General features: G+C 41.6%; 1 protein-coding gene across 3 annotated transcripts in view; it reads right to left on the reverse strand.

Annotated features, from left to right (window-relative positions):
- The window catches only part of coro1ca (coronin, actin binding protein, 1Ca), a 38,027-nt gene that overhangs the window by 4,896 nt on the left and 17,953 nt on the right, over positions 1-15,178 (reverse strand). For all 3 annotated transcript variants that reach the window (XM_078170741.1, XM_033619688.2, XM_033619689.2), the window contains 5 exons: positions 3,810-3,932; positions 2,029-2,158; positions 1,678-1,859; positions 1,187-1,306; positions 786-890 (listed from right to left, as the gene is read on the reverse strand). In XM_078170741.1, the coding sequence (XP_078026867.1) occupies positions 786-890; positions 1,187-1,306; positions 1,678-1,859; positions 2,029-2,158; positions 3,810-3,932 (660 nt within the window). The remainder of the gene's footprint in view (positions 1-785; positions 891-1,186; positions 1,307-1,677; positions 1,860-2,028; positions 2,159-3,809; positions 3,933-15,178) is intronic.

The following is a 15,178-nucleotide window of genomic DNA, read 5'->3' on the forward strand; positions in this document are numbered from 1 at the left end:
CCAATGCCGCAGAGCCAAAAACTGCTGTTTTACTGAATGACCACTTGAGGCTGGCTTCAGAAGCCAGCCAATCCCCACAGACTGGTACAACAAAAAAAAAAAAAAAAAAACAAAAAAAAAAAAAAACAGCTTGGATCTCTATCGATAATTTCAACATTCATGACAACTGTACAGGGGGTACATGTTTTAATAACTTACGCATTAACATTTTATTAAGGCTCAAAGTTATGCATATTTAAGGGCGGGGCAGTTTTGAGTGACAGGCTGTCTGGGTGACAGATACACTCCTCGCTCATTCACAGCTCCAAATATGGTCACTTCTGGCTCCAAAAAAACAAAACCAAGAGGGCTTCAAAACAACACTCCACAAACCAATGGTCACAGTGGCTACATCCATTATTTTATAGTCTATGGTCACAGGATCGGAAATTGATCAGTCAATCTGATCCCAGCTGATTAAATCAAATCGATGAATGAGAGGAGCAGCTGTTGCATAGACGAGTGAAAACAAACTTTGAGAACCAGCGCAATGCACGGTTAACTTTCACTTTCATTGCGCCTGATGTCCTGCTGCTCCATCTGTGCCAGGAGGAGTATATATATATATATATATATATATATATATATATATATATATATATATATATATATATATATATATATTTCAGGAGCGCTCCAAAAGAATGGTCCAGCTCCAAAAATAGAAATCACAATGTGATGGCAGATGTTGTTACAGTGGCGAGCTGCCACAAATAAATGCACGTGTGGGAAACTCTGGAACATACCTTCCCACAGAGGTAAACAACGTTGGTGTCTGGGTCGTAGAAGGGCAAGAGCACTCCGTTGCTGGTGTCCATCTCATGAACAGTAATGGGCTCCTCCATTTTTTCCTGAGGGATAAAAAAAGCATGATAAATAATGACACATTACTTCTGTGGAGAGACTAACAATACAGAAAATGTAGGGCCAAGGAAAAGGTAATGTCCTTGAAAAAAACCCAGAAGAAGTGGTTGCTAGCCTGTAAAACTGCACTTTTAATAGATGTGAATAATGTAGCACATTTCATAGTAATACCTTTTTGAATATGGTGTTTATTTTTAGCATTAGCTTAAATGCTGTCTTAAATAAAAAGCTCTTTGTAATCTGCAGACCATAGTAGAAATCCAGTGAGACATATATTTATTACCGTGTTCCAGAGGGCGAGCTGTCTCTCACTCATTCGACTGAAGCCTGTGGTGAGGATGTTGCCATCAGCAAGGAAAATGGCCCTCATGGGCCGAGCGCCCTCATGGGCCTTGTCCTTCTCCTGTGAAGTGTAGTTTACAAGTCAACACAACACTTATGTGCTCAAGTCCCTATTTCCTAAGCGGTTTCGTCTTATCTTATTATATCTATGTTTACTTTAGGTTTTTAGTGTAAGCTCTACTTTTAGTTTAGTGGCATCACAAAGCATTTTATTCAGCTCAAAAACAAAAACAAAAAAAACAACAAAACAAAACAAAAAAAACCCTTTCATCTAAAACTAGCGATAATTTGATGTCATACTCGAAGACTATTTGAAGGGAACAAGGTTGCTGAACCCAGACCTACTCACTGCACCTATCAAATATTTACCTCTCATATACAATGGAATATGAAAAGAGGATCACAATAAAGAAATCTTTGAAATCTGCTTACAGCAACAATCATCTCCTTGCGGGGATCAATGACACGAATGGCCTTGTCCTTGCAGGCAGTGCAGATGAGGCTCCCGTTGCGATTCCAGCTCACGTTGTAAATGACATCCGGGTGCATGTCCTCCAGGGTGATCATAGCCTCTCCTGTGCCCGCATTCCAGATGATGATCTGGTTGTCACAACCTGACGACAGAGTGAAGTAAAGGTGAGCAGGACAGCAGCACATCCAGGTCACACACAATATTTTGTCTTTCAGGCAGCTGCCACCATGATGTGTAACAGCTTACAGATTCGTGCTGAAACTGAATTTCATCAAGTTTTCTAGATTTAAGGGCTTAGAGGGAGCTTCTACCTGCACTAAGAAGAACATTGCGTGCTGTTGGGTGCCATGTAATGATGCCGACGCGCTTGGAGTGGCCCTCCAGTACCACCACTGGCTCAGACATGCAAGTGACAAGGCCATTCTCAGGAATCTGCCACACCTGTGTGGCACATGAACAGGACAGAGGTCAGCAACAAAACAGACAAAATTATAAATGTCAAAGATTTTATCATGAATCAATCAACCCCACCTACCAACTGTATAACTGCACATAGTACACTAATAAATGGTAGTAACCAAAAGGAACCTGAGGGGGGCAGCAGTGACTAAAAGTTCAGATACCAACAACAGCATACAGTTTAATGACAGATGGGATATGAAGTCAGATTTAACAAAAAAGTAAGTTTGTTACAATAAAATAGTACAATAATTAATTAATGAATTAAAAAAATACCATTGCAGAAACGAAGATACACAGCTGTTGTGTAGGTAACGGTGTCTACAGGTATCAGACACTTTTACCAAATTTAGGACTGATCATTGGACAAAGCATATTTTTCTTATTACAGCATTGCAGGTAAGTATGAGGGTAAGTAGTATATATGATCTATATGTAGGGAATATGGTTATTATGGTGAATTAATGTAAATTTTGCCAACGGATAATTAAAGTAAAATATAAAAAGACAGTACTCTGGTCAGAGGTAAGTTTAAAGATTTACAGTTTCAGAAATGTGGACTTAAATGAAATTTGATAAAATGTTCATAGCAAATAAGACCTCACAAACTCAAATTTAAGACCGTTTCATAACTTATAGGTCCTAATATTTATAAATGATTTGTAAGACATTTTAAGACTTTTCAAGGACCTGCAGACACCCTGGGTAATGTATATAAAATATTTCAGATGTTGATGTCTGCGTTGTGTGATTTGTTTTACACAACTGCTGGCGTAGCTTGTGTCATGGGACATTCTGAAAAAACCTAAGTATTTGCAGACATTTTCTTTTTAGCCGATAAAAAGGTTTCCTGTATTACTGTCTCTGGCCAACAGCTGTCACCTACGTATTCTTTTGCATTTCATTTCTGTCACACCAGGCCATGTCCAAATGCTGATGTTCACTTGTTTCAGTATATTAAGGGTTCTGTGTGCTCACGTTTGTCCACTATGCACTTTATGTGATATGACCATTAAAATCCATTTTGTATTGTAAAAAAGATGTATACAAATGGTGTAGCTAAGTCCACGTCATGGTGCAGTCTGCAGTTCTACCGCCCACCCCCACCTAATCTAAACTAAACATCACTAAGAGCCTGTGTAAGCTGTGAACTTTGCCTTCAAAGATCAAATGCCATGAAGAGAGGAACCATTGATGGTTCCTCTCTTCATTACATGGCGTATACTTCTGCAAACATGAACTACATATGGCATTGATTCAGAGTGGGTTTAACAGGAAGTAAGGACTTTCAGGTGAGGAAGTGGTGGCTGCAAACATACACAGGCTGCACCCTTTTCTCAGCCCTTCACGGCCCAAATAAGGACATATGGAGGAAAGTACTACTACAGTCTCAAAAAAGTCGGTGACCTCAGCTCAATAAACAGCTAAATCATTCCCCAGCTCTGATTCCTACAACACATATTTGAGTCTAATCTAATCCAGAGGGTGAGGTCTGCACCCATCCCTGAGTTACAACAGCTCGGCCTTTCGCAATAAAAGCGAGTAGTCTCTTGTCAATTATCAGTTCAAGAATGTGTACATTTCACCAATTAGGAGGGCTGAGTTCAGGTGGAAAGGGTGTGGCGAACCTTACCATCACTGTGCAGTCCTCAGAGCCGCTGGCAATGACCTGATCATTGTGGGGGCACCACTCGATGTCTAACACCGGGCCTGTGTGACCACACACTGTGGGGTAGGATTTGTCAATGCGTCCCGTCTGTAAAGACAAAGATAAACAACAGAGAGTAATGAGATTAGTCTTAGTCTGGTCCTGATTGGAGAACATTGTCCGTGCTGGAGGAGTGAGCATGTTTTTAAACAGGACAATTACAGTATAATCCTAAATCCCACCTGCGAAATTAAGCTCACATACAAACACACACGCATACATGCATGCACACACACAAGCAACATCTAAGAAAAGATGCTTTAACAGATTCATCCCACGGGGAGAAGGAAATTACAGCCTGAGCAGACAATCAGAACTGAGTGCGACATGGCAGAATTAACTGCATGTCCATCAACACACACTGTAAATAAATAAAGACTATTTTTTAATTTAAGAATCTGGAAGTGACTTTGATGAAGTGATGACATGAGTGAATACAAAGAACCACAACCAAACTCATGTGCCAACACAGTTCGAAATGTTTGAAGACAGAACACATCATTGAAATGAGCTTTGGATTTGATTACACAACATGACAATACATTTTACCCACATTCACCCCTAGTCGGATGAGAGCGCTTTATGAATAAGAGCAACTGTGTGGGGTCAGAAAGTTCTTCAGATGTAGGGAAATCCCAGTCCCACAAAAAAAATCTTGCCAAATTCTGTAGACTAGGGTTTTAAAACATTTTTTATCCTCTGACATGGCCCAACAAACGTAACCGCCTAAAGCCAGAGAGTCATCAGCCTCGGTTTGTCACTCCATCCCTGTGCCAAAAAAGAAGCTAGAGTTTTATTGGTTGGAGATTAGATTTAGCCCCTATTGGACCACCCATAGTAATTAAGCAAAGTTATTAGTGGTGATGTCATTATACAGTAGACACATGCCAACAGATGCTTCGTTTTCCACAGCATCTCCTTACTTTAAAATGGTAGCCCTGTATCAAACACTAAACTGTGCCCTTTACATAACCTGCTTATGCAACTAATGGACTGGATGACTATAAATGCTTTTCTGATGCACACAAACACACACATATACATACACACACACAAACAACATTCATTTATACTGTGCGTCCTCCTCCTAAAATCAGCTGCCTGCAGCTGGATTTGACCTCTGAACCCTACGAATCAGGAGAACTAGTTGCTTTCTACATGCTGAGGTGACTTAACAAACCCATGCTGTGGTCAGTGGGTGTCTGGGACACACCCTAGTCTGTGTTGACTTCAAGTACCACTGCAGGGCCGGAGAAATGATGTCACTTACTGTGGAAAGAGTCCTGCTGCTGCAGCCCTATTTAAAGCACCATGGCTTTCCTAATATATCAAAAAAAAAGAAAAAAAAAGAAAAAAAGGAATCACTCACTGCCCACAGCTATTCTGCCATTATCCTGGAAATTGAGCTACTAAATCTAAAAATTGTATATTCAGTAATGAGTAAGAGGTATTACCAAAACTAAACTTAAACCTCATGAGAACATAACTCAAGGTAATTACTACAGTTTATCCAAACATGAATGCATGCACACTGTGTGTTTTAAGGATTTACAATGACAGTACACACACATTTGAAGTTCACACAAGCAACATGGCCTGTTTTTGACAAAAAGAAGCCCTGCATTTGACTTGAGTTATTACAGTGTGCGCAGCCCGGCCAAATGGCCATTTCTCACCACCTCCAATCCACTGCTGCCTGCAACTGCATGTTATGTCATTGTTTGCTTTTCTTTAGTGGCCTCTGGGACCCATTTTTTCTATTTCTTCTTCTAAAAGGTACTTCTGAGTTGTGTCTTCTCCCACTGCAGCTTAGCTCCTCCACCTGGTGTGGACATCAGACAAACTGACTCTTGAACACCACAGAGTGTACTAGTATTTACAGCAGTTTAACAAAAAGCCAAAATTTTTTCCATTTGTCAAACAGCGATGGGGTAAACTATCAAAAACTGCTTGTCACTTTAGTCAGTTAGACGTGGCTACAAAAGGCAGCTGGTGACAGTCTCAAAGTTCCAAAGAGACTGAGCTCATTATGCCGTTTGGAGCCAAATGATAACATGTGACTTTAAGCTTTTAAAAGAATGGAACTTTCAGAGAGATGAATACAAAATGAAGTAAATACTGTCCTTTTAGCTTCCCAGTGCAATTCACTGTCTGCAGCACACTATGACTATGTTGAGACTTTAAAAAGAGCAGAAAATGAAGTCTAGTTTTGCAGCAAGCAGATCATATTCACATCATCTGTCCAACTGGTAATCTGACACACTTCTGACAGAGCGACCTCATCAAATCATTTTTCATTTTGATCCAAAACAGAGTGAGAAACAAAAACCCAGAGGCAAGCAAAGGATTGGTAGCCTTGGGCCTCGGAGGGACAGTCCAGTCCTGGATATCAGTGTCATATTGCTCAGGCATTCCTGCTTTTATACATTTCCCCGTCTCTGCTACAGCAGGTAACGAAGCCTAGCAGAGGGCACTTCAAGGCTATTACAATTCACATCCATAGTGATGTAGCTGATATCACCGAGTAACGTGATTCATATCTCATTGGTCTGTTCCTTGTCACTGAGACTGAAAAGATGTTTACTGGGTCAGTACAGTCCTACAATGGCTGGACATCTATACAAATCACAGGAGGCGACTCTGTGCTCTATGAAAATATTGGGCCCGTACCGTGCAGTCACCTGATGGACAGAGTTGGACTGTGACACAGACTTCAACTGCAAGTTTAGAGATCAAAGTCCAATGTATGTGAGAATGAACTCTGCATGTGTGTACGTGCCGTATGTGAAAATCACAAGATCTTGTCTAAACCTCACCCTGACAGCTGAACACACCCTGAAATCTACCCTGAAGCAGAGTGAAAAGAAAGCAGACTTTGACACCGCTGTCAATAGGGATCTACAAGCCACCATCCGGTATCAGATAACATTCACATTAAATATGAGACTGGTGACCTCTCCTCTGTTGCTCAATCTACTTTGAAATGTTCATTTATTAAATCACAAAGCATGAAATATTTGCACTATGAGCTAGACCTGATATCTGTGCACATTAATTCCATCTCATACAGCAGAGATGAATATTACAGCCGAGTTCGCTGGACTTTTCCCGTGCATGATTTCCTCAAGACAGCAGGGACAGGATGTAGAGCAGTTGGACACACACCAATGACCAGGTGTAGCAACAGAGAGCACAAACAAGTCTGACGAAGAGCAAACTGATTGCTGACAAGCTAAACACTTCAGATTCATTGCATTATTCCCTTTAATAACGCTGCAGTAATAACTTCACAATATTTTCACAACATAAACAGATCCAAAGTGTTATTGGTCATGTTCGGTCTAGTTCAAATATGTGCACACCTCCAAAAACCACTTATAAGTCAGAGTATTAACATTGTCAAACCAATTCTGTCGTGTTTCAACATCGGTTGGTGCTGTGCTACTATGGCGGGATCTGTGTGCTACTGTGGTACATTACACAGATGGGTGGATGTTCTTCTACTATACACAAACACTTAATGAAACACTGTGGTTTTATGTTCACTTGGCTGCCATAATGCCGGATAATTGCAACAGATCCTCTGGTCCTCTGGTTTATGTGCAAGAGAAGAAGGGAGTAGACTGTGACCAGCTTGTGTTAGTGCATTATCACTGTTTACTACGAATGTACAGTAAAAATTATTTATCTGAACTTCAGAACTGACTGTACGCAAACTTTGTGGTGTGTGAATGTGTTGATTATTACTGACAAAGGGTTGGTCGAGCGTTGCGAGCTCATACATGCAATTAGAAGTATGTAAACAGGGCAGTATGTATGATAAGCATGCACTCGTGTTTTATGTCCGTCCTTGCAGAAGCTTGGTTACCAGAGTCCATAAAAAATTGAGAGAACCTACTGGAGCTGTCAGAGAGAGACTGTGAACTCCAGTTCAGACATGCTGCAAAGATTTCTACATGACCTCTTAGTTTAGTGTCAGTTTTCAACAATTTTCCATAAACACTTTTCAGCCGTACGCTTAAGTTAAAATAAAATGTTTCATACTTAATGAATAAGTATACTGTTGACTGCTCTTGACTGGCAGCAATGAACCACGAAGCCACGGTAACACTATCTAAACTTCAGAGCTCGACATCCTGATCAACCCAAGCAGAGCAGAGAAGACCGACAGTTTGACCAGAGCGCCAGACGTTCTTGGCATTCCACACCTCGGCCCCAGGCAGCTCTGGTATGGGTATGACTAATGAGAGCAAGAGGGCTGCTAGGGTGTCAGATATAGCACCCTTTGGGGTGTTAATGGTGTTCGTGTCTGATATACACAATTAGGAGTACCAGGGTCTAAAGGGCGAACACGAGTGGATCTTGCCTCGAGCCTGCATATACATCTGATAACATGATGCACAGGGCAGGAATGCAGTTTGCATGGCGTTAGATCACTGTAAATGTTAGCACTGCCAATTAACAGTTTAAGTGAAAACAACACCCAAAGCTGTACACAGGGTAGCTCGTAACACAAACTGCACTGCAGTGGGATCACCTTGGTGGAAGGTAAGTTAACCTGTGGCAACTTGTTGCATTCCCCACCTCTGTCCCCCCAGAAATGCGTAGCTTCAGGCAAATTTGCAAGTCTGAATTTGTCTTAAACTGAGGCAATTTAAGTCAAATATCTACCAGAATGTGTACCAAACACAAGCATAATGAGATGTCAATCAGATGCATCCCTAGAATCTGCCTCTCCTGACAGTAATTAATCACAAGGGTATGAAAAGTTTTGAGGCTAGAGCACACGCTAGACACATCACTATAACTGCTGGTGGGAAATTAGGAGCTCAGTGATGGCTAAAATTACTACAGTATGAACAGATTAATGTCTGGAGCCTCTGATGCTCCAAAACAAAAATAAACACTAGTTTGGAGCTCTAGAAAATGTATGAAATAAATCTTGACAGACTTCCTTATAACTCTTTCACACCTGTTGGACAATAATGTGCTCTGGTAAACGGAGATTTCAGTTCGGGATGGAATTGAAATAATTGCCTACTCAGACAGAAAAAACTGAAATAAGACAGAAGGAAAGAAGGAATAGGGAATAAGACAGGTGTCACCAAACTAAATTGAGACCTAACTGGAAGCTTAATTTTATGTAATGCAGTTCTCTGTAATTCAGTGGTTTGGCAGTGATGTGTGAGGGACTACAGCCTAAAACGGATGACTGGGGATTAACTTGTGACAAGAGTCTCATATGCAGTTAAATGCAGGTTGAATGTGTTCAGCAGAGCGTGTCATATGAGCTCCTAATATAAGAGGTCTATTAATATCAAACAGCTAAAAAACTATGACAGCATTCCTTGCAACAGCTAAAGGGGTGGAAAACAAATTAATGAAGCCACTTGAAAGAAAATCCTAATCATTTTTGACAGTTTATGCCAGCTTTGTTTATCAATATCTTCATGTTATTAAATAACAGTTACATTCATTTATCATGTACTACCATGACTGTCAAGAAATGTGTGCTTCCTATCTGTAGCAATTTGAATCTCGAGCAAAATCTAAAAATTCAGTATCATCTTGTTCTACAGCTATTTGGCAGCAAAACAAGTGTGCATGCGCCGACTGTGCATGCAGCCTGTCGCAGTTGCTACTGCTCGTTTTCTTATATTTTCCAACTTTTACCTTTCTCCTTTTATCGTATTAGTTCTTTTTAGAAACTAGAAACGTATTAAGTTGTGCCCTCTGTAAATATGCAATTAGAGAGAGTTCTGCTTTGTTTTTTCACCGTGGAATTACATTTCTATCCACAAGCTGCTATCCAAGACTTAAAAAGCAGCTAAAAGCAGTTAGCAACCATCTCAAAGAAGAAGTGGGGAGACAATGAGGTCTGTGATTTTACCCTTCGAGCAGAGGATTTAATCAGTCGCCCTATAATACGGATAGTAAATAATTGCTTTTGCCACATTATACCACTATGCCACTGTTTAAAAAGCGCTGCTGATGCAAATGTTGTATGTCACACTAGAGGCTGATGCTACTGTGTTAAACATCACACCCATCACACCTCTCTTGCTTCTGGTATCCTAACATGCTGTCCAAAACCACACGCTGAGGTGGCATGATGCCTGTGTGGTTGGTTCTGTATCACAAAAGCAAAGGCAGCGAAATAATGTGACTTTGTAGCAGCCTTATATCACAGTCTTTGTAAAAAGTTCAAGTAAGAGGGATGGATGCATGTATTAAGATTTTAATCAATTTTAATTCTCCTTAAAGAATCTCTTTGTCAAATCTGATGTAAAATCTTGTCAAAGTATTTGACTAAAACAGAAGCCAAACTAGTTAAAGAAGTATTTCACTGCTGGTGAGGTGGTATTTTCAAAAAACTGGATTATCTAAGCAGACGGTGACATGGTGGCGGGCATACAAAAATGAGTAAGTACAATCCATTGGATGTTTTGCTGGCAATTGAGTAGGGAGGTCTGGGCGCTGGCAAGATTGTAGGAAGTTGAAAAGCTGCTTGAAAACTGGCAAAGTATCCCCATGAGAAGATAAGAAAACGACCTCCAACTTAGCAGATGTAATCTGCTCTTATTGTTTATTTTACTTTGTGCTTTTATTATTGACTGGAGGAGACTCTTTCAGTTTTGTAATCGGACTTCAGGTCTGCAAGGTCTTGTGGCTGGCAGGTCGACAGTTACATAGGACTGTCAGTAACATCACACTTTCACAACACTGCTAAAAAAAAAAAAGGGCCCCAACAGACTAAACCAGCCAAGCAAGAAAATCATCTCCAAGGCAACCAGCCTACAGGTATAGAAGCGTGCTTAGCTACACGTGGCGACGTACAAGTGAAAATGATATTGTCCAGAACAAGAAAAAACACTGCGTCAGTGCAAAAAAAAAAAAAACACCCATACCAACAGCAAGGAACTAAACTCAGCAGCTGAATACCTAACATGTCCATAACTACACTACAGACATTTGTATCCTTCGAGCGGAATGTCTGACGCCTAGAAAACAACCAGTTGCATAGCAACAAGTAAGACTGCAGAAAATGAGAGTGAATCACACAGTGATAGATACAAAGCTCAACACTGAGACACAAAAAAATGGATGAACATCCCTCAAGGCAGCAGAGGACATTCTTTTCATTCACACAGAGGCCTGCACACTTCCTTTCCTTGCAGCTCAACATGTGATTCACACATGCACAGCACTAAAGGGTCTGCATGCTGTCCAGTGCTGCTCAGAGCTCCATGGAAATTTCCACTTTTTCAAGTCACTGCGTCTGTATGATAGGGCAGGAACAATACAGTGCAGCACACCACAGACTGAAACCTGAGCTAAAGAGATAAAGGAGACATACCTATACAGAGATGTACTACAGATGGACTGTAGTGCTTCATATTTCTAGTACACGGCTAGTGAAACTATCTAGGTCATAAGATAATTCCAGATAGCATCTAAGACAAGTCTACTATTTACTACTACTATACCAGTTGTTCTGTTGCCAGTTAAGTATTTGGAGCAGCTGAAATCTTTAACCACATCTGGTGTTAGTATCCAAGCGCTTCTGCAACACAAGATATTTGCTAATAGGCCACTGAACAACACCAGCTGGAGGTTGCTGATGACTGATGACACAGAATCAGCGTCTCCAGTATGTCTACAGCCATAGCGTTTAGGTTCACGCATGCACTATTAAAACATCTGAGGCAAGACATATAATGCATATCAGAGAGGTCATTAACTTCTGTCATATCCTTGATGGGTAGATATTGTATTCCCTGTGAAGGATGGCTATTTGTGGCAGTGTCTCCACATCTTCCGTCTGTCTCCCCAGTGCAGGCTCACATGCAGTCCAGCACCTGTGGCCCAAAAAATGATCAGCTGAGGAAACAGACAACATATGAATGAAAAGATATTTTTAGAAAGAAGTTGGAAGATATGAAAGGTAGCCCACCTATAAAGATTTTGTGTGCCAGATTGGTGCCTTCATGTGCGACAGCAGTTAGTTTGTGAATTAATTGCTCTCATGCAGGAGACTCTAAATGCATCAAATGACCTAAACTGGCACTGTACACTGTACACTCCATCAGCTATTATCATAGCTTTATTTTAAGGTTTGCAGCAAAAAGGTAGCCTGCCTTATTTCTTAAAAAAAAAAGCTATCAGGCCTCACAGCTCTGTATTAATAGATTATAAACATTCATTATTCCAGCAGTCATACCAATTATCACATTAAAATAATTATTCTAATATGGCACTTGGATACAGCAAGTGACTGTGACAGAGACAACATCTGACTTTAACCCAGTTCTCTCATCTTGGCCGCTCTTCATATTTCGGCCTATCCCAGAATTCACATGTGTGCCGACACTGCATGAAGCAGCCAATGGCAAGGCAGGGAGGAAATGGTCTTGGAAGGCTGTCAGGCAGGGAGCAGTGGATGACCATATATGGTAAAATCTGCAGTCAGCAGGACTGAGCGGCAGAGGCGGCAAAGGCAGAGGCAACAGAGCAGTATAGAGGTCTTGAAACACAAACTGACCAAAGTATGGGGAAAGACCCTGGATATCATGCACACCCGGTGTGTTTCTGTGGGTAGAGACGGAGCGTAGCTAAGTTAGCAGCCAAACTAGTGTATGTGAGACAGAACAGAAATAATGTGTCACTGTGCACACACCCAGGGATTACTAACAGCAAAGGTTGAGCGCTGGATGAATGGTGCATTGAGGGACTGAATCCAAATCAAACACACACTCCACATCTGATCATCCTTTCTGTACAGAGGCAGCGTTTGAAGCACTAACGTGGAACATGCTTTCTACATTAAGCAATTCACTACGTTCTGTTAAGGCTCGAGTTTAGGTCAGTCTTAAAAAAGAAATGGACAAAAGAGGAAATGAAAGATGCTAACAATTAAAGTGACTAACTGCGTGAAAAATAAAGACACTGATGGCTAAAACGGGACAGGCAGCATGGAAGTTAACACAACGGCATGCTTAGATAAATCAAATAAGTGATTTCCAGTTGAGGGATATAAATCATAGCAACAGTAATGACTGACTGAGACTTCCCGTCTCATATGCCGAACAGACAAACAGGAATTATCAGGAATGTTTCACTGAACACTAGCTAGCTGCTGCATTCACTCCCACAGCTTCCTTCATATGGAAATCAGGGAATAAATTAGCAGGCATCCTGCTAACAAAGAGAAAGGAGGAGATTGAAAGCATGAGGCAAGGGAATGACATGTGTTGAGCTGGACATCTGATGCCCTCTCTATAAATCCCTGTGTTCTGACAGGAGGAAGCAACAATGCACATGGCTGTGCTGAGTCACGACGGGCCTGCCGCACTAACCTCACCCTACTGAGTCACACAAAGACATGGCTCCATTGGTTGACGACTAAAAATTACGTTCAGACCTCAGGTCAGGTCACAGAACCACAACATCAACCTCTGAACTCCCAAGTGGTGCTTTCCCCTTCATTTTCTACGTACAGAAAATGATGACAAAGAGTAGGTTTTCAGTGTATACGCAGAGGGAGTACAATGGTTTTTATGGAGGCTCATAATTTCAATAATTCAACAAAGAAGGTGCACAGTTGCATATGGCTTAATTGTGAAGGGGGAAGGAGCATCAACACACTTCTGCCTCCCCCCCAGCTGAAGTGTGGTGATGACAAAGGGCTGTGCTGGGAGTAAGTGTGGGACAAAGGCCCTGAGCAGCTGGCTGCCCACAGAGACTGGGAGCAGCACAGTATAGGCAGATGGGTTAGCCGGACAGATGCACCCTCACATTAGGGACGGGAAGGGGTGGGAGGGTGCAGGCGTTTAGGGGCTGTGTGCCCTTGAAACAAAAATGAAATGAGACCCAGGTGATTCAAACTGCAAGTGTCCTTCACTCAGGCACAGAGTTTTATCCTCCAAGCAGAGACATGTCTGACAAAGGCTCAAAAAGTAAAACAGACACATGTAAAGTCAACAGAATAACAAAATGGTAAAGCATACTGATTCATGTACAAATTAGTTTAACCATTTCCTAATTAAGAGGCAACATCATGATCCTTGTTTATTCAGTTCATTAGAAATTATGTTGGGTGCTGAGAGCAACTCTGTATTGCTGATCCACTGCAGTGCGGTCTAGTTATACTGTTTGCAAGAACAGGCTCGCCCCACTTTCGAGACCTGCATTGCCAGCTGAGGCTATACTGAGATTTCCAGATGGACCAGCTTTGTCAGAAAAATTCATTCGAGAATACCATGGTGATAAATGCCAAGACTAGATGTTAAAAGGAAAACATAAACATGTTGTTTCTATGTCCTAACAGCTGACTTTCTCCTTATATGCTACTCTGCAAAACAGGTTTGGTGGTAATACAAACTGGTCACACTGTGCAAAGTTCAACACACATACACACACACCATACTATTATTCCTAAATAGCATGTCGTTCCCCTTTCAGCTCCAGTGTCTCAATGCATGGCCTGTTAAAATGAGGAAAACACTGAATCTGAAGGATTAGTCTGTGTCACGTCTGCCAGCTCATATGTGGGAAGATCTAAAAATCAAGAGAAGCTTTTTTTTAATCTCTCACTTGAGGAAATCGCCCGAGGTTTGCTCTGCACATAGAGACCTCAGTCTCTCGCAACTTTTTCGTTCGGCAGTGAAAGTAGACTTTGTTCAGTAGACACGCCATGATTGTACTGGGACATGCCATACAGAGGGCAGCTCATTCAAACAGACACAGAGAGGAGGGCAGGAGGAGTGTGAAACTGGTCGAGCCTGCAGCCCACCTCCAGTTCAAGCGCTCTATTGAATGAGGTGCTGAGAGGTGTAAACTGTGCGATGACAGGTCTGAGGATCTGGTCCCCTACGCCAGAGAATTCTCAGATGACATGGCAGTGTACTGTTGTACGCTAATTACAGGCCCAGGTTGGATCTGTCAACAGCATTGCAGTACTTATGTCACTCACAGTGTCAGGACCTGCCACTTGGCCACTGCTTAGAGCTGCCAAACAGAAACAACAGCAGCCAGCAATTCACCACTATCAGCCATAATTGCACCCAAGGGCTCTCTAGGGGGACATGGAAGACCCTCCTGTTGGATTCAGTCTGACCTCTATTGAACCATAATTAGCCCCATTATGACAGCAGGGTTAAAACAGAAGTGAGGGATGTATTCACCCAGCTAACTTGTTTACAGCTAAACACTCTTCAAATGCTGCCTTGCCCAACCCAAAAGTGATTCTAGTACAAGTGGAGTGATTCCTTATATGGAGAAGGGGATCAGGAGAC

The sequence above is a fragment of the Epinephelus lanceolatus genome, chromosome 9 (genome assembly GCF_041903045.1).
Source record: "Epinephelus lanceolatus isolate andai-2023 chromosome 9, ASM4190304v1, whole genome shotgun sequence".
In the NCBI taxonomy this organism is placed as follows: Eukaryota; Metazoa; Chordata; class Actinopteri; order Perciformes; family Serranidae; genus Epinephelus; species Epinephelus lanceolatus.